Source organism: Salmo salar, chromosome ssa11, assembly GCF_905237065.1.
Source record: "Salmo salar chromosome ssa11, Ssal_v3.1, whole genome shotgun sequence".
Lineage (NCBI taxonomy): Eukaryota > Metazoa > Chordata > Actinopteri > Salmoniformes > Salmonidae > Salmo > Salmo salar.
The window spans coordinates 4,656,734-4,677,487 of record NC_059452.1 but is presented as its reverse complement, the minus strand read 5'-3'; the positions used below and the strand labels follow the sequence as shown (position 1 = coordinate 4,677,487).

The following is a 20,754-nucleotide window of genomic DNA, read 5'->3' as shown; positions in this document are numbered from 1 at the left end:
ACTATATTAGACCCAGCCTTTGGAACTTTGGTTTTCCTAGATATGGCTACTATATTGTGATCACTACATCCTATGGATTTGGATATTGCTTTAAAGCAAATATCTGCAGCGTTAGTAAAAATGTGATCATTATATGTTCATGATTTAATTCCTGTGCTGTTTGTAACTACCCTGGTAGGTTGACTGACAACCCGATCCAGGTTGCAGGCACTGTTTACAGTTTGAAGTTTTTTCCTGATAGAAAATATACTCTGTTGATATCACATACATTATCAAGCATTTCACACATATTATCCAGATACTGACTTGGTGGTCTATAGCAGCTTCCCACAAGAATGGGCTTTAGGTGAGGCAGATGAACCAGCAGCCATATTACTTCAGCAGTATTTAACATTAGATTGTATCTAAGCTTTACAGGAATGTGGTTCTGAATATAGACCGAAACACTGCCTCCTTTGACATTTCTGTCATTTCGGTAGATGTTATAACAATGTATTGCTACCATTTGTCATGACATTGCCTTCTTTGGGTACAGCGAGCACCATCCCCCTCTCCCTCTCTATACTCCTTACACCAGGCTCTGTCAGAGAGGTCATAAATTCCTGGAGGAGAACCTCTCCTCATGGCCAGAGTATAGAGAGAGTGTGAGTTTTCATAGAGAGAACAAAGGAATTTCTTCCACCTCACAGAACTTGACAACCGAACAATATTCATGTTCTGGAGAAGGTATAAAAGATCAGTGAAGAATCCAGCTACGAACTGGCACGTTTGGTACAATTTTGTGAAACTCATGAGAGACAATACAGCCACATTACCATAATGCTGTTGATACAAAAGTCTCAGTTATGAGGCTTACATCTAATTGTTGTATAGAATGAATGAGTAAAGATGGAACTATTTGTGAAATTATGTAATGTGATTTTAGACTGTTTAATGACAGAAACTCCAATTCCCTTTGGAGTTTAACTGAGTCAGAGGACTGCCCATGAGCACAGTTCTGATCTGGCGTCATGGGACAGTCCTTTTCTATGTTCTGAATAAAACCCCCACCTGGGTTTTCTATCACCAGACCGAGCTTACCTCAGTTACGAGAGGGCCAAGGTTTGAGACCAGACCAGTACCTCTATCACAGAGGGAAATAAGGTTTAAGTAGATTGCTGAATCTTTTAACCATCCCACGTGGTTAAACTCTTAGACTATCGATACCGACAGAATAAGAACAAGTCTTTGATATTAATTACTAGTCAGCAGCTAGGAATTCGGTATCATTGAACGCGAAGACCGACAACCGCCGAAACATCTATTCTAATACAACATTTCTGAATGGGACTCTGAAGTATCCATTCTAACCACGAAAGACGGGCGGATGAACTTCCAACAGAAAGAAGGATGATTCCAACAGAGATCACGTGACACACTGAGCGTAAATATATATATTGATTGCAATTATTCCCGAATGAGTGAGCGTTCATGTACAAAGGATTAGCATTTCATTTGTTATAAATATCAACTTTGTAGTGTCTTTTATCTTTTGCGCCCCTCAGTCTTTTGTCCACCAAGCCGCCATGCCGGTTTAGCCCACTAGGGCACATTCCCCTATCATTTCCTTGTAACCATACCTACTGTTTGTTATGCATTTCTGTCAATCACTTAGTTAGTAAATAAAGGATTTAAGACTATTGATGTATGGATGACTCATAATGAAGACTGTGTTCGTGCAGATAACCAACAATTTACGACGTTTGGAATGAGACTAACGTGAGGTAAATAATAATTCATTAACCTCTTGACGGTCGCCTAGGATAGGGGGCGCCACAGCGCATTTTGAAAAAAATGTGTGCCCATTTTAAACGGCCTACTATTCAAACTCAGAAGCTAGGATATGCATATAATTAATACTTGTGGATAGAAAACACCCTAAAGTTTCTAAAACTGTTTGAATGGTGTCTGTGAGTATAACAGAACTCATATGGCAGTCAAAACCCCGAGACAGATCGAAACAGGAAGTGGAATTCTGAATTGCGGACCCAACTTCATCACGTTGCCTATTAATTCGAAGACTAATTGATCAGATATGAAAATATCTGAAAGTTATATTAGGAAAATTAGAACTGTGTAATCTGAATATTTTCCTTGGTGCCCCGACTTCCTAGTTAATTACAGTTACATGATTAATCAGTTTAATCGCGTAATAATAATTACAGAGAGTTATTTGATAAATAAGTCTTCAGTTTTAATGATGCCAAAGACACGACACACTGTATCATCAAAGGTAATATCTAAGTGAGTTTCACAGATCAGAATATGAATATCATCTGTTACAAGCAAGTTATTTACTTCATGGACCTTGTTTCTTAGGCTACATATGTTAATATGGGCTTTTTTTTGCACTTTTCTGGGTTGCTTGATTGTTTTTAATGTTTTACTGGGAAGCTTATCAGAGGTAGACTTACTCATGTTATTTACATTGGAGCTGATAGTGCAGAGTGAGCTTGTCACACTCTGACCTTAGAGTTCCTTTTAATTCTCTATTTGGTTAGGTCAGGGTGTGACTAGGGTGGGCAATCTAGTTTTTCTATTTCTTTGTTGGCCTGGTATGGTTCCCAATCAGAAGCAGCTGTGTATTGTTGTCTCTGATTGTGGATCATACTTAGGCAGCCTTATTCCACCTTTAGTTTGTGGGATCTTGTTTTTGGTACTGTGTTGTGTAGCCCTACTGAACGTTATGTTTAGTTTGTATTTGTTTTGCAATTAGGGGAACATAAATTAAATTACTTACATTGTGTTTGCCAATGCCCCTAAGATCATGTACATTTGATGCAGCATTATGACAACTCATTGTCACAATGTTAGGGATTAACTGAGCTGGTCTTGGATCATTTACCAGTCATTGTTTCAATGCAGCCTTGAGCCTTGAGTGGACAGAGTCCAGGAGCCAAGATGATTTGGATGGACTCTGTCATTCCTGTAGAGTATCTTCTACATTACATCATATATATCTTCTGTTTCCAGAAGGTGTCAAAGTTATCAATAAAAGTGACTCCAGCAGAGCTGCAGTAGTATTTTAGCCAGATGTGTAATGCCAGCAGTCTGGTGAATCTTTCACACCTGTGGCCCAACGATGGTACTGGACCTGAAATGATTGGCTGTTTTTTGGAGTCTTTTAATGCTAAAATCAAATCTTCCATTTTCAAATGTTCCCGAACTAGCCCTCCTGATATCGTTTGACCCAACATGGACTACGACAGAGTCAGCTCCCGGCATCTGTGGTAGAACAGTCGGAAGCAGCCTTGTTATGTCCTGTACTTGTGCTCCTGTGTAGCACAGGGTTTTTGCCTTGGGGACCGAGATGTTTCTAACCACCATTTCTCACCATCTCGCCTATGATGACAGCTGTTGATGTTGAATGGGCCGGTCTTTCAGACAGCCTCACGGTCAGGAACCTGAGGTAGAAGCCACCAGAGAGGGAGACAGAGCCGAGGACGAAGACGCACGTACCTCCGGATCCGATCTTGATTGGGAAGTCACCACGGATGAAGGCGCCGGAACCTCTGGATCCAGGGCGGCAAAGCTGTTTCTGGTCTGTGTCAGTTCCGGGTTCAACATCTCCATGAAGACCCCTGTTGCCAGAGGATGCCTTCTTCAACTTCCTCGGCGAGTGACGTACCTCCATGGCTGGTTGGTTCGGTCGAGATCAGCTCCACACTCCAGGGAAGGAGGAGATCCCTTTGGGGATGGAACCCTGCCTAGCACCGGCCAGTCAGCTATGAAGAGCCGACACGGCAGCGAAAGAAAAATAAAAAGTAGGCGGGCGTGTGTTCCCCATTAGCTCATGTAGGTGTGCTACTTGCTTGCTAAGAGATGCTACTTTGCTCCTGTAGTCCTCCGCAAGCAAGCAGTTGCTACATTGAAAGTCAACGTGATCCACATTGTCCCGGAACAAAGTAAACGCAGCTCCTGCAACGTTAGAAACGTTCAATAGTGGCCTCCATTTTAGCCCGCAGAGCCAGCTAGGCTAGCTGGTCTTTTACGTTTCTCCCCCTATACGGAATCTGGCAGGATCCCGGGACAGATAGCAGCGCTTACAGCAATTTAGCCCAACAGAGCCGCAGGATTCAAAATAAAAGTATGTAAAAACACTGTCAGCTTTTAAACCGAGGTCTTTAGTTCAGGATTCAGTTTCGACGTTCGACAGGTTTCAGTTTCAACGTTCGACAACATCCACATGCGCCATCATTCACTTACAATAGGAAAAGTGAATGGGAAAATTAGTTTGAAGTTTCCTCACCTGTCTGTGTCTTATTTACAAAAAATAATGTAATTTTAGGCAAAAATTGTCAAAAGTCACACTGAAGTCTGACAAAAAAGCCCCCACAACCTTTTTATCATCAATTTCTCTTAGCCAATCATCAGTCATTTGTCTAAGTGCTGTGCTTGTTGAATGTCCTTCCCCATAAGCATGCTGAGTCTGCTATTTCACTGTGAAATAGCAGTGCATGTCAGCAGTGTATGTCAGAGCAAAAAAAGGCAATAGGTTGAATGAATTGTCCGTAGAGCTCTGAGACAGGATTGCGTCAAGGCACAGATCATGGGAAGGGTACCAAAATATTTCTGCAGCATTGAAGGTCCACAAGAACACTACGGCTTCCATCATTCTTAAATTGTAGAAGTTTGGAACCATCAAGACTCTTCCAAGAGCTGGCCATACGGCCAAACTGAGCAACCGAGGGAGAAGGTCCTTGGTCAGGGAGATGACCAAGAACCCGATGGTCACTCTGACAGAGCTCTAGAGTTCCTCTGTAGAGATGGGAGAAACTTCCAGAAGGACAAATATCTCTGCAGCACTCCTCCAAACAGACATTTTATGGTAGAGTGGCCAGATGGAAGCCACTCCTCAGAAAAAGGCACATGACAGCCCACTTGGAGTTTTCCAAAAGGCACATAAAGCACTCTCAGACCATGATAAACAAGATTCTCTGTTCTGATGAAACCAAAATTGTACTCTTTGGACTGAATGCTAAGCGTCACGTCTGGAGGAAACCTGCACCATCCCTATGGTTAAGCATGGTGGTGGCAGCATCATGCTGTGGGGATGTTTTTCAGTGGAAATCGACTGGGAGACTAGTCAGGATCGAGGCAAAGATGAACATAGCAAAGTACAGAGATCCATGACCTCAGACTGGGGCAAAGGTTCACCTTCGGGACAAGTCTCTGAATGTCCTTGATTGGCCCAACCAGATCCAGGACTTGAACCTGATCGAACATCTCTGGAGAGACCTGAAAAAAGCTGTGCAGCTACGCTCCCCATCCAACCTGACAGAGCTTGAGAGGATCTGCAGAGAAGAATTGGAGAAACTCCACAAATACAGATGTGCCAAACTTGTAGCGTCATATCCAAGAAGTCTTATGTAAATGTGATATTACACTTTTTTTTTATAAATTAGCAAGAATTTCTAAAAACCTGTTTTTCCTGTGTCATTATGGGGTATTCTGTGTAGATTAATTAGGGGGAAAAAACGATTTAATCAATTTTAGAATAAGACTGTAGCGTAACAAAATGTGAAAAAGTCAAGGGGTCTGAATACTGTTTATCAGTATTCAGGCACTGTATATCATTCCTGTAAGACAAAAAAAATGAAGGCATGGGACGTTGCACAAGCCCTGCGCTTTTAATATAGCTGTGTTCCTATGGGATTTGGTGTATGTTTAGAGCGCCAACACTGGAACCGTATTTGGCTAAATTTGATTTCAAACCTAGACTTTCAAATCACTTATTCCCCAACATGGAGAAAAAAGAAAAAAAAACGGTGAATATTGTGTTCGTAGGAGGGTAGTTTACAATATTATACATTGTTGATCAAATGCCACCAGAGGGTGTCAGAGTTTAACTCGTAAATTCCTTATGAGCTTAGTTCAACTGTCGTACCCCATCAGACCCCAAATATAAGCTTGTTTTACTCCAATGTTTGTAAACAAAGTAAATGTAAACAAACACTATATAGCCTCAAAACATGGTTAAAACTATCATTTTGATATCATGGATGGTCAGTCCTTGCATCCTTAGCTCTGTCTATGAATTTGAGAATGGTTACATTGTTTTGTCCTGCTCCCATCAGACGTTTCGGCTCACACATGCCTTGGCTAGTGCAAGCCTACTTGTGTTATGTCTTATAGATCAAATTAAGTTTTACCGGTATAAAGAATACTTTTCATTTGCTGAACCACTAGCATCTTAAAACTACAGTCTTTTCCATTTCTGATATTTACCCACATCACATCAAATCAAATTGTATTGGTCACATACACATGGTTAGCAGATGTTATTGCGAATGTAGCAAAATGCTTGTGCTTCTAGATCTGACCGTGCAGCAATATCAACAAGTAATCTAAGAATTCCACAACAACTACCTAATGCACACAAATCTAAGTAAATGGGTGGAATAAGAATATGTACATACTGTATTGTTTACCACCAACAAGAATTTAAACAACGTACATCTTCAAAACGGTTAAAATGGTGTATGACATGGACTGTCAGTCCTATGAATATGAATGTCTATGAATTTGAGAGGTTACATCTCCCAATGTTATTGACCTTATTTTTTTGTTTTTCGAATAACAGACTAGATTTACCTGTCCCGTAATAGCCATTACCTTCTTTATTAACATCAATATGTTCTTTTTTCATGGTGGACTCTTCTGTCTTCACCACCTTGACAGGGTTCTTGGATTCATCGTCTGAAAATAAAGGCAATGCAATATTAGATAATGGATTAATTCAGTTTCACATGTCAGTAATTACTTCTTCTATGCTAAGCCATTGCATGGGTTGTTAGAATACATCAAACTTGGTGCAACATGATACTGTACTCCACAGCAAAGCACTCAGGAAATTGAAGCAATGGAACTTAACTTATGTTTGATGTTCTTAAGGGGCATTTCATTCAAAAAACATTTTACATTTCTTGGCAGTCCACCGTTACGTTGTGTATTATTGTGTGTCAGATAATGGGTTCAGTTTATCATGTAAATTATACTGTAGCTTTATAAGTATAGCTATAGCCAGCTAACATTAGCTAGTTAAAAGAAAGGCATTTGGCATCTTGTGGGATTTATGCAGTGTAGCTACATGATGCTATTGTTAGATTCCTTTGAGTACAAAACAGTCAGAATACAGAAGATGTTAGCTAGCTAGCTAAGTAGCCATGTTAGCTAGCATGAACATTGAACAGACTAAGGTTAGCAGCTAACGTAACACTTACCTACCAGTCCATGAGAATGGACTGGTAGGTAAAATTCATTCCAATGTTTATCCGGCTTGGGCATGAGCCATGTTTTTCTTGCTTCTTTTTATCTTTTGGGGATCGAGTTGATTTAGAACTGAGAACGATGCTTGTTTGTTTTGTCCCTGCTACAAGGGCAGTTTATCTGCAAACACATTAGCTAGCTTGTTGGCTTTGTCTGCTCTGTGTTTGTTTCTGGTGGCTGTAAAGTTAGCTAGCTTGCAAGTTCGGGGCCATGGCAGCAGGGTCATTCAGGTAGGCAGGATTTAACGCAAATATGTTTTTTTTGCTCCCGAGTGGCGCAGCGGTCTAAGGCACTGCATCTCAGTGCAAGAGGTGACACTACAGTCCCTGGTTTGAATCCAGGCTGTATCACATCCGGCCATGATTGGGAGTTCAATAGGGCGGTGCACAATTGGCCCAGAGTCGTCCGGGTTTGGCCATCATTGTAAATAAGAATTTGTTCCTAACTGACTTGCCTAGTTAAATAAAGGTTAAATTAAATGTAAAAAATAAAAAACCTTGCGCAGAAAGCCAGTCCAAGGCAGCTCAGGGCTCAATGCCCTTGTTTTCGTTTGATGTAAAAACACAACACAAGAAGTCGAGGCAGCACAGGGTCGCTCACGACCTGCGCATTCCTGCTTTAAATGACATGCTCAATGGGGTTACAAAGATATGCAACAAATAATAACAGTGGCATACCAGATTTCCAAAGAGTTGACTCAACATCCTTCTTTGTCTCCTTCACCTTTTTGTCCACCTTCTTTTTGAGTTCCACCACAACTTTAATTAAAGCATGATTGAGTCTTGTTAATAAACTTTCCAGTTTCTATCTAGAAATTACAATATTTGTGTCATGTATTGTACACTAACATAAAATATGTGATATATTTTAAATCCAAAGTTACCCAAATATACATAACTCACATGCTTGACATTTTACTTTTGACTGTATAACTTATCACTTAGCCTACAAACCCCACAGATTTGACATTTCACAGGAATAAACAAAGTAGGCTATACCGTTCTTGTTGAAAAAGTCATGGATGACTTTCTTCTTCAAAGGTTTAGTCTCCTTTTTCATCTCTTTCTCCTCTCTGGCAGTCTTCTTTTTGGGCTCTTCTTCTAAATGTAGTGATAACATACATTTTTGAGTAACATTGTCATTGGATCCCTGAAACTTCTCAAGTTAACTTTTTGACACTAGATCATACAGATTCTATGTAAATGTCATGCGCTCCTGAATGCCGCAGCGGTCTAAGGCACTGCATCTCAGTGGAGAGGTGTCACTACAGACACCCTGGTTTGAATCCAGGCTGTATCACAAATGGCTGTGATTGGGAGTCCCATAGGGGGGTGCACAATTGGCCCAGCGTTGCCTGAATTTGGCTGGTGTAGCCTGTCATTGTAGATAAGAATTTGTTGTTAACTGACTTGCCTGGTTCAATTTAAAAAAGTTATGACATATTTGGGAAAGGGGTGACAACGTTTTTGTATGCATTTGCATAGTCACTAGAAAGTTCTTCATCATTTCACAACAATGAAATATGAACAGAAAGTTGTAAAGATATGCAGTTATCTTGCAATTTGTTATTCTCCCACTAAGTGTGAGCGGTAGAATTGGTATTGAACAACAACAGTGCTTTACAACAGTTGAAAGGTCATGTAAACACTAAACTTTAATAAATGATAAATAAAAAATGTATAGCACAAGCTAGCTGTTCATTAAGAGTATGCTTTCTTATTGAAACCTGCTGAACATTACAGTGCCTTCAGAAAGTATTCACAACACTCAATTTTTTTTTCCACAATTTGTTGTATTACAGCCTTAAATTTAAAATTGATTACATTTAGATTTCTCTTCACTGGCCTACACAAATTTACAAATTCATAAAAAATGAAAAGCTGAAATATCTGGAGTCACTAATTATTCAACCCCATTGTTATGGCAAGCCTAAATAAGTTCAGTAGTAAAAATGTACAAGTCACATAATAAGTTGCATGGACTCACTCTGTGTGCAATAATAGTGTTAAACATTACTTTTTTATCCCACACATACACGTATCTGTAAGGTCTCTCAGTTTTTCCAGTGCCTCGCAAAAAGGGCACCTATTGGTGGATTGGTTAAAAAACAAGAAAAAAAATACATTGACTATCCCTTTGAGCATAGTGAAGATATTAATTACACTTTGGATGGTGTATCAATACACTCAGTCTCTATAAAGAAACAGGTGTCCTTCCTAACGCAGTTGCCAGAGGGGAAGGAAACCGCTCAGGGATTTCACCACAAGGCCAATGATGCCTTTAAAAAAAGTTACTCAGTTTAACCTGTTATGGCTAGGGGGCAGTATTTTCACGGCTGGATAAAAAACGTACCCGATTTAACCTGTTAGGGCTAGGGGGCAGCATTGACACGGCTGGATAAAAAACATACCCGATTTAATCTGGTTACCACTCCTACTCAGTAACTAGAATATGCATATACTTATTACATATGGATAGAAAACACCCTAAATTTTCTAAAACTGTTTGAATGGTGTCTGTGAGTATAACAGAACTCAAATGGCAGGTCAAAACCTGAGAGATTCCTTTACAGGAAGTGGCCTGTCTGACCATTTCTGGAACTTCTTTGCCATCTCTATCATTTACTAAGGATCTCTGCTCTAACGTGACACTTCCCACGTCTTCCATAGGCTCTCAGAGCCCGGGAAAAAAGAGAATGTCGTCATTCCAGCCCCAGGCTGAAACACATTATCGCCTTTCTCAAGTGGCCCATCAAGAGACACTAGCTTATGCGCGTGACCCCGACCGCCCCCGCCTTTGTGATTTCTCCTCTGTTTGCCGAAAAGGAGATTCCCGGTCGGAATATTATCGCTTTTTTACGAGATAAATTGCATAAAAATAGATTTTAAACAGCGGTTGACATGCTTCGAAGTACGGTAATGGAATATTTAGAATTTTTTTGTCACGAATTGTGCCATGCGCACGACCCTGATTTACCATTTCGGATAGTGTCTGGGACGCACGAACAAAACGCCGCTATTCGGATATAACAATGGATTATTTTGGACCAAACCAACATTTGTTATTGAAGTAGCAGTCCTGGGAGTGCATTCTGACGAAGACAACAAAAGGTAATCAAACTTTTATAATAGTAAATCTGATTATGGTGAAGGCTAAACTTGCCGGGTGTCTAAATAGCTAGCCCGTGATGGCTGGGCTATGTACTTAGAATATTGCAAAATGTGCTTTCACCAAAAAGCTATTTTAAAATCGGACATATCGAGTGCATAGAGGAGTTCTGTATCTATAATTCTTAAAATAATTGTTATGCTTTTTGTGAACGTTTATCGTGAGTAATTTAGTAAATTGTTAGTAAATTCCCTGGAAGTTTGCGGGGGGTATGCTAGTTCTGAACGTCACATGCTAATGTAAAAAGCTGTTTTTTGATATAAATATGAACTTGATTGAACAAAACATGCATGTATTGTATAACATAATGTCCTAGGTGTGTCATCTGATGAAGATCATCAAAGGTTAGTGCTGCATTTAGCTGTCTTCTGGGTTTTTGTGACATTATATGCTAGCTTGAAAAATGGGTGTCTGATTATTTCTGGCTGGGTAGTCTGCTGACATAATCTAATGTTTTGCTTTCGCTGTAAAGCCTTTTTGAAATCGGACAGTGTGGTTAGATAAAGGAGAGTCTTGTCTTTAAAATGCTGTGAAATAGTCATATGTTTGAAAAATTGAAGTTTTTGTATTTTTGAGGAATTTGTAATTCGCGCCACGCCCATCATTGGATATTGGAGCAGGTGTTCCGCTAGCGGAACGTCTAGATGTAAGAGGTTAATGGCTGTGATAGAAGAAAACTAAGGATGGATCAACAACATTATAATTACTCCACAATACTAATTGTGGAGTAATTTACAGAGTGAAAAGAAAAAGAAAATATTCTAAAACATGCATCCTGTTTGCAACAAAGCACTAAAGTAATATTGAAAAAACATGTGGTAAAGAAATTAACTTTTGGCCTGAATACAAAGTGTTATGTTTGGGGTAAATCCAATACAAAACATTACTGATTACCACTCCATATTTTCAAGCATAGTGGTGGCTGTATCATGTTATGGATATTCTTGTAATTGTTAAGGACTGGGGAGTTTTATATGACAAAAATGAAATGGAATGGAGCTAAGCACAGGCAAATTCCTAGAGGAAAACCGTGTTCAGTTTGCTTTCCACCAAACACTAGGTGATTAATTCACCTTTCAGCAAGACAATAACCTAAAACACAAGTTGCTTACCAAGAAGACATTGAATGTTCCTGAGTGAGCGAGTTACAGTTTGACATACATTTGCCTTTTGAAAAGAACAATGGGAAAATGTTGTACAATCCAGGTGTGCTAAACTCTTAGAGAATTGCCCAGAAAAACAGCTGTAATCGCTGCCAACAGACTCAGGGTTGTGAATATTTACAGTATGTCAATGAGATATTTCTGTATTTAATTTTCAATACATTTGTAACATTTCTGAAAACATGTTTTCACTTTGTCATTATGGTTTATTGTATGTAGATAGGTGACAAAAACAACTATATTTCATCAATTTTTAATTCAGGCTGTAACACAACAAAATGTGGAATAAGTCAAGGGGTATGAATACTTTCTGAAGGCACTTTTTTTGGTACCAGTCTCTGTTTAACTTTGTAAGACTCGACATTGATACTACTCATTGATACGACATTGCTACAACTCACGGAAAATGTCGACTGCAATTGGATAACTTTCTAACAGCATTTCCAGCAGTACATGGCAGCCATCAGGATGAAAAAAAACAGATGCAAGGAAAACAGTGTTTCTACTGACAATAGCAGGGCCACAAGTCATCAAAGTCTTCAACACATTTGCATTTGCTAATGCAGACGACACAACTGGAGGAGAGTGATTTGTTCACTGATACAGCAACAATCAAAGACTTTTGATGTCTTTTCACAGATCTGAAGCTGATCATAAATATCCAATGATTGGTGACCAGAGTGTATTTGGTATCGATGACAATAAAGTCAGCGAAAGGCTACTAAGGAAAACTGAAATTAATTAAGAGAATGCTGTAAAAATATGCCATGCAAGTGATCTAGCTCAGTAGCATGCAAAGACTTTTGAATGCAGCAGCAGTCAATGAGAAAAGCGGCCGTCAGAGCTCTATCAAAATGAAAGAAACGTGGACAACAATGACGAAACAGCAGGAGGAAGGCACATTTAGCTGCAAACGCTTTGGTCTTTAGCATCAGCCAAGGCAATGCTCTGCCTTTGGTAAACAATGCACAAAATGTTAAGGAAAAAATCACTTTGCCAAGCAATGCTTTGCAAAGGGCAAACAGAAAGGAGAAAATGTGAATGTGGGTATGGTTACATGTGACAGAATGGGCTTCTATTCAGGTAAAGGTCTAATGAAACCGTTTCTATTTCAACAATGATCATTTCTTGGTAACAATTACTGTGATTGTTTTCAATTAAAATTGCAAAAAAAATAAAATCGCTTCATAACAAAGAGCAATTTTCAAGCAAAAATGTTGCTAGGACTGTCTGGGAGTGGTCTGAGTAGGGAGGGGAAAACGGAAAACTAGCTCGTTTGGAACTCTCTTTCTTATGACCTATTAACCAATTTACTGACAAAACAGGCTGGCATTTCAGGCAGTCTTTAAAAACAGCTCTTACACTAAAAGGGCATTATCATAATTTTCACAATTTCACAGTATTATTCCAACTTCATAGTGTGGAAATATATATAAAACACAGGAAAATCACGTTTTTGACTGCACTGGGCCTGTAGCCCTTTACACTCGTACCCGTACATGGGTGGAAAATGGCACATTTGGGCACTGATAAATGCCTAAATCGGAACGCAGTGGCTGTATAGTAACATGCTATACTGTATATGACGTCAGAGCTCTGGCTTTGCGTTTCAGAGCGCTGTATGGGTTTTAACTGACAGCTGTTCTAAACTTGAGGACCTCGCGTGACAAGAAGATGCCCCTATCCCTCCCGCTAATTGGAAAACTTTTTGTTGTCTGAGTGAGGGAAATGCTCTAAATTAAGAGGACTCTATGTATTTTGAAATATGAGAAGTTGAGGATTATAATAAATACTGCTTTGATTTCATAAAAGCAAGCCAAACACCAAATGTGCACTTTACATTTCCTTATCATAAAACTCATGTCATATACACTGTCAACGTTTATGATCACTATGTTTTATGTACAGTTACAAGATGACATGGCATCATACCCTGGGTTGTTCTGAACAGAATGAGTCAATGACAAACATAGGCAACTGAATGCACACATGACTATGCACACCAAAATTATAATCCATTTCCCTCAATTGCAATGTGAAAACCTAACACTGTAATATCGTGTTTTGTAACTGTTGGCAATAGAACAAGCTTTCAAAAGATGCTACCTGTCCCAGATTGCAATTTACAATGGACAATTGTATCAACTATAAGGTGCTTTTTTTTTAGCTCTCCGAGCTGTGCCATTGAGGAACTAGAGCAAGCACACTTGTAGTTGTTTTGTTTGCAACACAACCCTGCATCCACACCATCACACAATTACTGTTGCCTCTTCTTTGAGTCATAAAAGTGCATTGAAATTACTTAGGAACTGTGCACACTTTAGAGAGTTGTGTGGCCACTTGGAGACACCAGCTAGTCCTCTCACTGAAACCCTTGTAATTTATTTGTCTTATGTGTCACCTACCCCACATTTTCCAGGTATATTCTTATCATGTTACTGAATGTGTCCACAAATGCGTCGAAAAGTACAGTAACTGTAAAATGCACATGAAATCAACAGTGTAATGTTTGGATTCAGTCTTGAGTCAGGTGAACTGTTGTGTCCTCACCTTTGGTCTAATAATTTTCCCATAATCTCCAGACTGTTCCCTTTCAATTGCTACCATGGTTGTGCATATGCTTTTCATATTTTTTCTGTAAGAAACATTTAAATTTAGCACTAGCCACACAGGCCAATTCCCACGAGTGTAAATGGTTAAAGAAAATACTCAACAGACACAGGTAAATGCAGTATTGGAGGACAAATGGAAAGTACCACTACAGGTTAATGGGACATGAATTTAAACTAGATACTGGGGCAAAAGCAAACTTAATCAATGCCATCAAAGCAATGACAGAAACACAAAAAGACAGTGCCAATGAAGGTGTATAATGGATAGACCATTGACACATACATTACATTTTAGTCATTTAGCAGACGCTCTTATCCAGATCGACTTACAGCAGTGAACGCATACATTTCATAAAAAAAAAAAAATCCCCCGTGGGAATCGAACCCACAACCCTGGCATTGCAAACGCCATGCTCTACCAACTGAGCCACACAGGACCATGTGGTGACTCCAGGTGGATATGAATATGTTGACTCCAGGTGGTTGTTAAAGGGAGAGTACACTGTGTCATCTTTGTTGTTGTTCCAGATGGACACGATTATATGCTAAGAGACAAACATTACATCACTGGGCCCGAACTCCCTGCCATCCAGGACCTCTAAATTAGGCAGTGTCAGAGGAAGGCTTGAAAAACTCCAGCCACCCAAGCCGTAGACTGTTCACTCTGCTATTGTCCAGCAAATGGTACTGGAGCATCAGCTCTCGGACCAACGGGCTCCCAAGCCTTAAGACTGCTAAATAGCCTGATAATTGTTAATTAACGGTTACCCGGACTATCTATGACAACACAAACACACACACAAACACAAACATACTGACACAACACACACACTTTTACACTAATCATATGCTGGTGTTACTCAGTTCTTTCTTTTATTGTTATTATTTTCTATCCTGAGGCCTAGTCACTTTAACCTTCCTTCATGCACATATCTACCTCAAATACCTCATACCCCTGCACATTGATCTGGTACTGGTACTGGTATTCTTTTTTTATCTGCATCATTGGCAAGGGCTCATAAGCAAGCATTTAACGGTTAGGGTCTACACCGGTTGTATTCGGCGCATGTGAGAAATAAAATTGTATTTTATTTGGCAAAGCATGTGAGGATCCGGAGCTGGTAAAGAGAGTCTACCCCATCAACTGTTCCAGTGCAGCAGCAGATGCCAACTCTGTAGATGAAATAGTGCAGAGATTTACTGTCTTATCGTTCACCTACAGTAATTCCTCCTTTAAAAGTTGCGTCATACTGCGGCACACCCTTAGGTGCTGCTGCAGCATTCTGTGGCACGTCAATTAATTCTCAGCCATTTCTTCTATTACTGGAAGTTATTGCTAGTTTGACCACCAGAGGGCATCTTTGAGAAGCATTTGATTGTATTCCGTAATGGCATTACCTAGAATTTAAAACCTTTTTTGTAATAACATAGTATATGGGATTGATTTTAAGAAATTTGGCATAATTAATTTGATTAATATTATGGTGTTTCCATTCAGATAAAAATTGCCAGTTTGTAAATTCAGACCGTTTCGCTCTCGGAGCGCACACTGGACGTTCGGGCCGAGGAGTAGGGTTGATTTGAATGTTCTGGCCTTACAATAGCAGTCAAGCACCCAAGCTAACGTTGGCTAGCTACTTCACACAAATGAGACCACTCTGACCATATTACTTGCCCTAGCAGAGCTGGTAAGGCCGTTGTTTTGATGTAATTGCATTTTTCACCCTGCCAGCTCCTATTAGTTCTATTGAGCACCGTGGCACCAACTCGCCTTCCGAACGTTCTATTCCCAGCTTATTGTTCAACGTCACAATGCCTGCTTCGCTATTGTTGGCAATGAGACCTGCTCATGTTGTTTAATAGTTAAAATGTAAACAACAAAATGTATTCAACAAAAACAATATTGGAACTCTGCGGTTTCCTATGGGGGAAATATAGGCATGTCTGTCTATTTCGCCAAATGTCTCGCAATGTGTATATTTAGATTATTTTCAAGTCGGGTGTAACCGGTGCAAAATGGCTAGCTAGTTAGTGGGGTGTGCCCTAATAGCGTTTCAATCGCTGACGTCACTTGCTCTGAGACCTGGAAGTAGTTGTTCCCCTTGCTCTGCAAGGGCTGTGGCTTTTGTGGAGCGATGGGTAACGATGCTTCAAGGGTGGCTGTTGTCTCTGTGTGCAGAGGGTCCCTGGTTCGGGACGAGGAGAGGGACAGAAGCTAAAACTGTTACGCAGGCACCATTTTAATCAGGAGAATCTCCTCTTTGTAATTATGTAAGTCTGGGCAGCGAGCTCGTTTGTCATCGATCGCTAGACCAGAAATATGTTTATATTTTTTCCCTACTTTTTCATTACGAAGACATAAGACCAGTTGACACCATCAAGGTGCGGATGTTTACATCCTACACAGTTTCGCCCGACGAACAGATGTAGTGTAGTGGTAAAATAAAAAGGGATACATTTTTATGGAATTCTAAGCATCACTCCAGTCAAAATAGGCTCTGCGAATGTTTGATTCCATTAATTTGCCATGGGCTCGCGCTAGTGTTCCAGTTTAGCCAACATTTTTAAGCCGTTTTTCAGCCTTGGGTGAATTTTGTCTCATTCTATTGTCCAGCCTACAGGTAGCCAGAGCGAATATACGAAAGCACCCGAATGTCCATTGAGAAAGCACAACGACTTTACCATTTAGCTAAGCTAAGAATGACGAGAATAATCAAGTCAATAAACATTGTGTAGTTAGTTAGCCTGTAGAAAGCACCCGAATGTCCATTGAGAAAGCACAACGACTTTACCATTTAGCTAAGCTAAGAATGACGAGAATAATCAAGTCAATAAACATTGTGTAGTTAGTTAGCCTGTAGTTAGCCGTATACTGGCAAGTTTGATGTGTAACTTCTAACGTTAGGTAGCTAAGCTAACATACCGGTATATACTGCTGTAATGATATGCTATGTGGTTCGTAAGGACAGCGTAGCTAACAAATTGTCAGCCAACATAACGTGTAAGGTAACTTATTTGAAAAGTCATTACTTTATTACATCGAGATGCATGCTGCCCCTTGGTCGTTAAGGCAAATCTGGTCTGTGATAGGAGGGAGGATTTTCACACCTAGCTAGGCTATTAGACTATTCTTTAGTAAAGGTTGAATAGTCTATTGTCCCGCTATTAGCCCTCCTCCCCAACTTGCAACAAATCGCTGTTCCTATCTCATTCCTTTCCCTCTTCCACATGTCATCATTCTACTCATGAGTGGCTCGCTTGTGGGCATGGCCTGGAAGGATATGGCAGCATTTTTGGTTGTGTGTCAAGCATTTTGCATACAGTAGCACTTTTGTATGAAGGTGTGGTTATTCACAGGCAAATTGTTGTATGCTATGGAGGTACATTTGTGTCTTTTTGTCGACAACAAAACCTTTTTTATTTTCTATCAAAAATAATTGTTCTGAAAGCAACTTTATTCCAACACAAAGGAAGTTAAAGCGGACACCTACGAAGATGGCATCTCAGGTAAGCAGCACTGGGCTGTATTGACGTATCCTACAAATGACATCTGCTGCTTTAGATTGAACGGTCATATCTCAGTTATTGTTTTCATGTCTATAAAAAATAATCTGTTTTCTTTACTATCAGAGAGCGAGCTGACCAAGGGATTGAAAATGTAGATATTGCCAGATGTTCACTGTCCAAGGAACAGGCCGTGGAAGCTTTATTTCTGGCAAAAGTGTCCATAACCAGAGATAATTAAACTGTTCTGTGTTCTTTTCTCCATCTCTGCTTGTCTTGTTGTACATGGAACCTGTCTCACATGCATTTAATAACAAAATCCTTAAGATGTCAGCTGCTAATTTTCAGATTTACACCACATAAACACAGCTGTTTTCACTGGACTATCTGTTGCTGCCAAGTCATGATTTCCTTGGGGGTTAGCCTTGCAATGACCAAGTGGTGAGACACATAGCACTCTATATTTAAATGTTTCAGGTACACTCTGATAGGTGTCTGCGTCACATACAGTATCTTCTATTGACATTATCTTCTATTGTTTGTCCTCATGTCTGTTTTTCAGCATGAAGTACTCTGTAGCCACTTAGTGTGGACACCAGGTGAGACCACACACACACAATAACAGGATCTCTTCTTCACTTCAACCCTCTCCCCCTTCTCCCTAAATCCTCTGGGTTATATCAGCTGTTTTGGCGAACCCCTACCGCATCTGAACTGGCTGACATGGAGGGCACAGCATCGTAGGTGAGATGTCACTTGGTCGAGTCAATAGGAAGTATTATTAAAGAGATGCTTTACATTGAAATACAGACAGAGATGTAGAAGTCCCAGAGTTAATGATCCAAGGTCAGTTTCGCATTTCACCTCCTGATTTAAGATTACAATTATAATGCATTTATGTGTTTATAACACCTGGATAATGAACTTCTTTCAATGAAGCGTTTCACATTCTCCACAGGTTGAAATTAAGTATCTCATTGAAATATTATCCTGTGTCCTCAGATTAATGCAGATGAAGGGAGTTAGATATGCATAGTTTTCTTTCTGTATATATGAATTACAAATCAATCATGTTTCTAGTCTATTGCATAGTTACAATGTGTAATCATTGATGTCCCAGGAGAAGGAGTGGTAAACACTGTTGAAGTGTATAATTGTAATACATACATGCAGACACAGCATCATTCAAATAATGAGTTTGATATGACTGAAAAAGTATGTCTCAGAGATTCATACCTGATCCGCATGTTTATTTGCGAAGAGTACATGATCAGTGAATACATTAAATGTACAGGCTACAATGTGGGAATCTCATGCGTGGTAATAACTACAGTACATGTGTATATAGGACTTGCATCCTTGGCACAATAAAATTATTATTTTCTACTCTATCCATAGGCTTCATTAATGCCATTCAGACTTGAAGTTGATACAACAACTATGATAGTTGAGGTTCATAGATTGGTATGAATTTTAGTTCAGAACCTAACGTTTTAGGGTCCATATACAGATCGGCTATATACTGTAGCTAGCTACACATCTATAGGCATACAGTTGTTTTTATCCTCCACCACACAATATAAAAGTAAATAGTTAGCTAGCTATGTTACTTCAGCTGCATTGCAAGGCAAGCTTACACAATTGTACATTCAATATGCAGTAAATACTTTCGCTAGCTAGATTCTTTACATCCACTGTTTCACAAGACGACAGCCTGGTTTTCTCATGAGTTCCTAAAACATTAAACAACACAAATTACGTATTCATTCCCCTAACACTAGCTAGCTGGCTAATGTTAGCTAGTTAGATAACTTGGATAAATTGCAATTTTCCTAAATTAACTTTATGACAAAAAAAATATGCACAAACGTTTGTCTCTACATTAACTAACATATTCCTCTCAATTGTAATTATTTAGTTTGACTCGTTTTGACGTTATAAGAACTTACATCTGGTTCCCCATGTTTTGTCAGCCATCTTTGTTGAAGAACGCCACAAGGCAAGGATAGCTAACGTCAAAATTCGTCATTGGAACACTCGATATGATTGGTCATATAAAAACCTTGGGACCCAAATACGTAATGAGTGCTCTAACTCCCTCTTGTGGTGGTCTGGAGCAATGAAGCCGTGACGCTGGGTACCTCTAAGTCCTGTGGTGCAAGCTCACAACTTTTAAAGGAGGAACCACTTTACAAGACCCAGCTTAAGGATGACGCACAGCCCGTGGTTCATGCTCCACGGAGAGTTCCAGCACTGCTGCTTGTGCACTTTACGAGTTGGATAAGATGTCAGCAATGGATTTTTCCCCAAAGTCGATGGACCAACTCAATGGTGGTTGTAAAGAAAAATAATGGTTAACTAAGATTATGTATGGATACTAAGGACTTGAATGCAACATAAAATGAGAACACAACTGATCCTAAAACTAGAAGAAATCGCAAGTTAGATGTCAAGAGCAAATTTCTTCACAAAGCTCAAGGCTTTACACAGCTGAAGTGCGATGGGTGGGTGTTGTATGAGCTAGGGAGAGAGGATGCGGGGTGGTTGGGAGGGGAAGTGAAGGGGCGTGGGGCTCATTCGGGAAGGTGGTGGGTGGACTTTCTTTTCTTTCTTATTTTTTATTGCATGAGGTCTGTGATTTATGGACGCTTTAGAGACTACAGAACATTTTTCACATCCCCGACCCAAACCCTACTTACCAATGAGTAAGGGAAGGCTGATCTTTCCATTTTGATTGATGTCCGTTGTTTTCATATACAGTATGTAAAAAATGAAGCCCACATCTTTGTTCAATTGTTTGATTGAATCAATGCTCCAACAAAACATTTTTTTTCATTTCAAGTTATAGCCTAATGTTATTGAGCTAACATTGAACCTGGTTAGTTAGCTACCTGCAGATTCGTGCAGGGTAGTAACGTTATGAGTTGGGATTATGGTTCATTGTTTAGCTTGCTAGCTACATTTCTAAACAAAAGACTCCACTATGCAAGAAACTATTT

At 39.7% G+C, this 20,754-nt stretch overlaps 1 protein-coding gene across 1 annotated transcript in view; it reads right to left on the bottom strand.

Moving 5' to 3' along the window:
• The window catches only part of si:ch211-266g18.10 (titin), a 238,728-nt gene that overhangs the window by 150,750 nt on the left and 67,224 nt on the right, over window positions 1-20,754 (bottom strand). The window contains exons 15-17 of the mRNA XM_045688945.1: window positions 8,307-8,408; window positions 7,986-8,066; window positions 6,655-6,738 (exon numbers count right to left, since the gene is read on the bottom strand). Coding sequence (XP_045544901.1) covers window positions 6,655-6,738; window positions 7,986-8,066; window positions 8,307-8,408 — 267 coding nt within the window. The remainder of the gene's footprint in view (window positions 1-6,654; window positions 6,739-7,985; window positions 8,067-8,306; window positions 8,409-20,754) is intronic.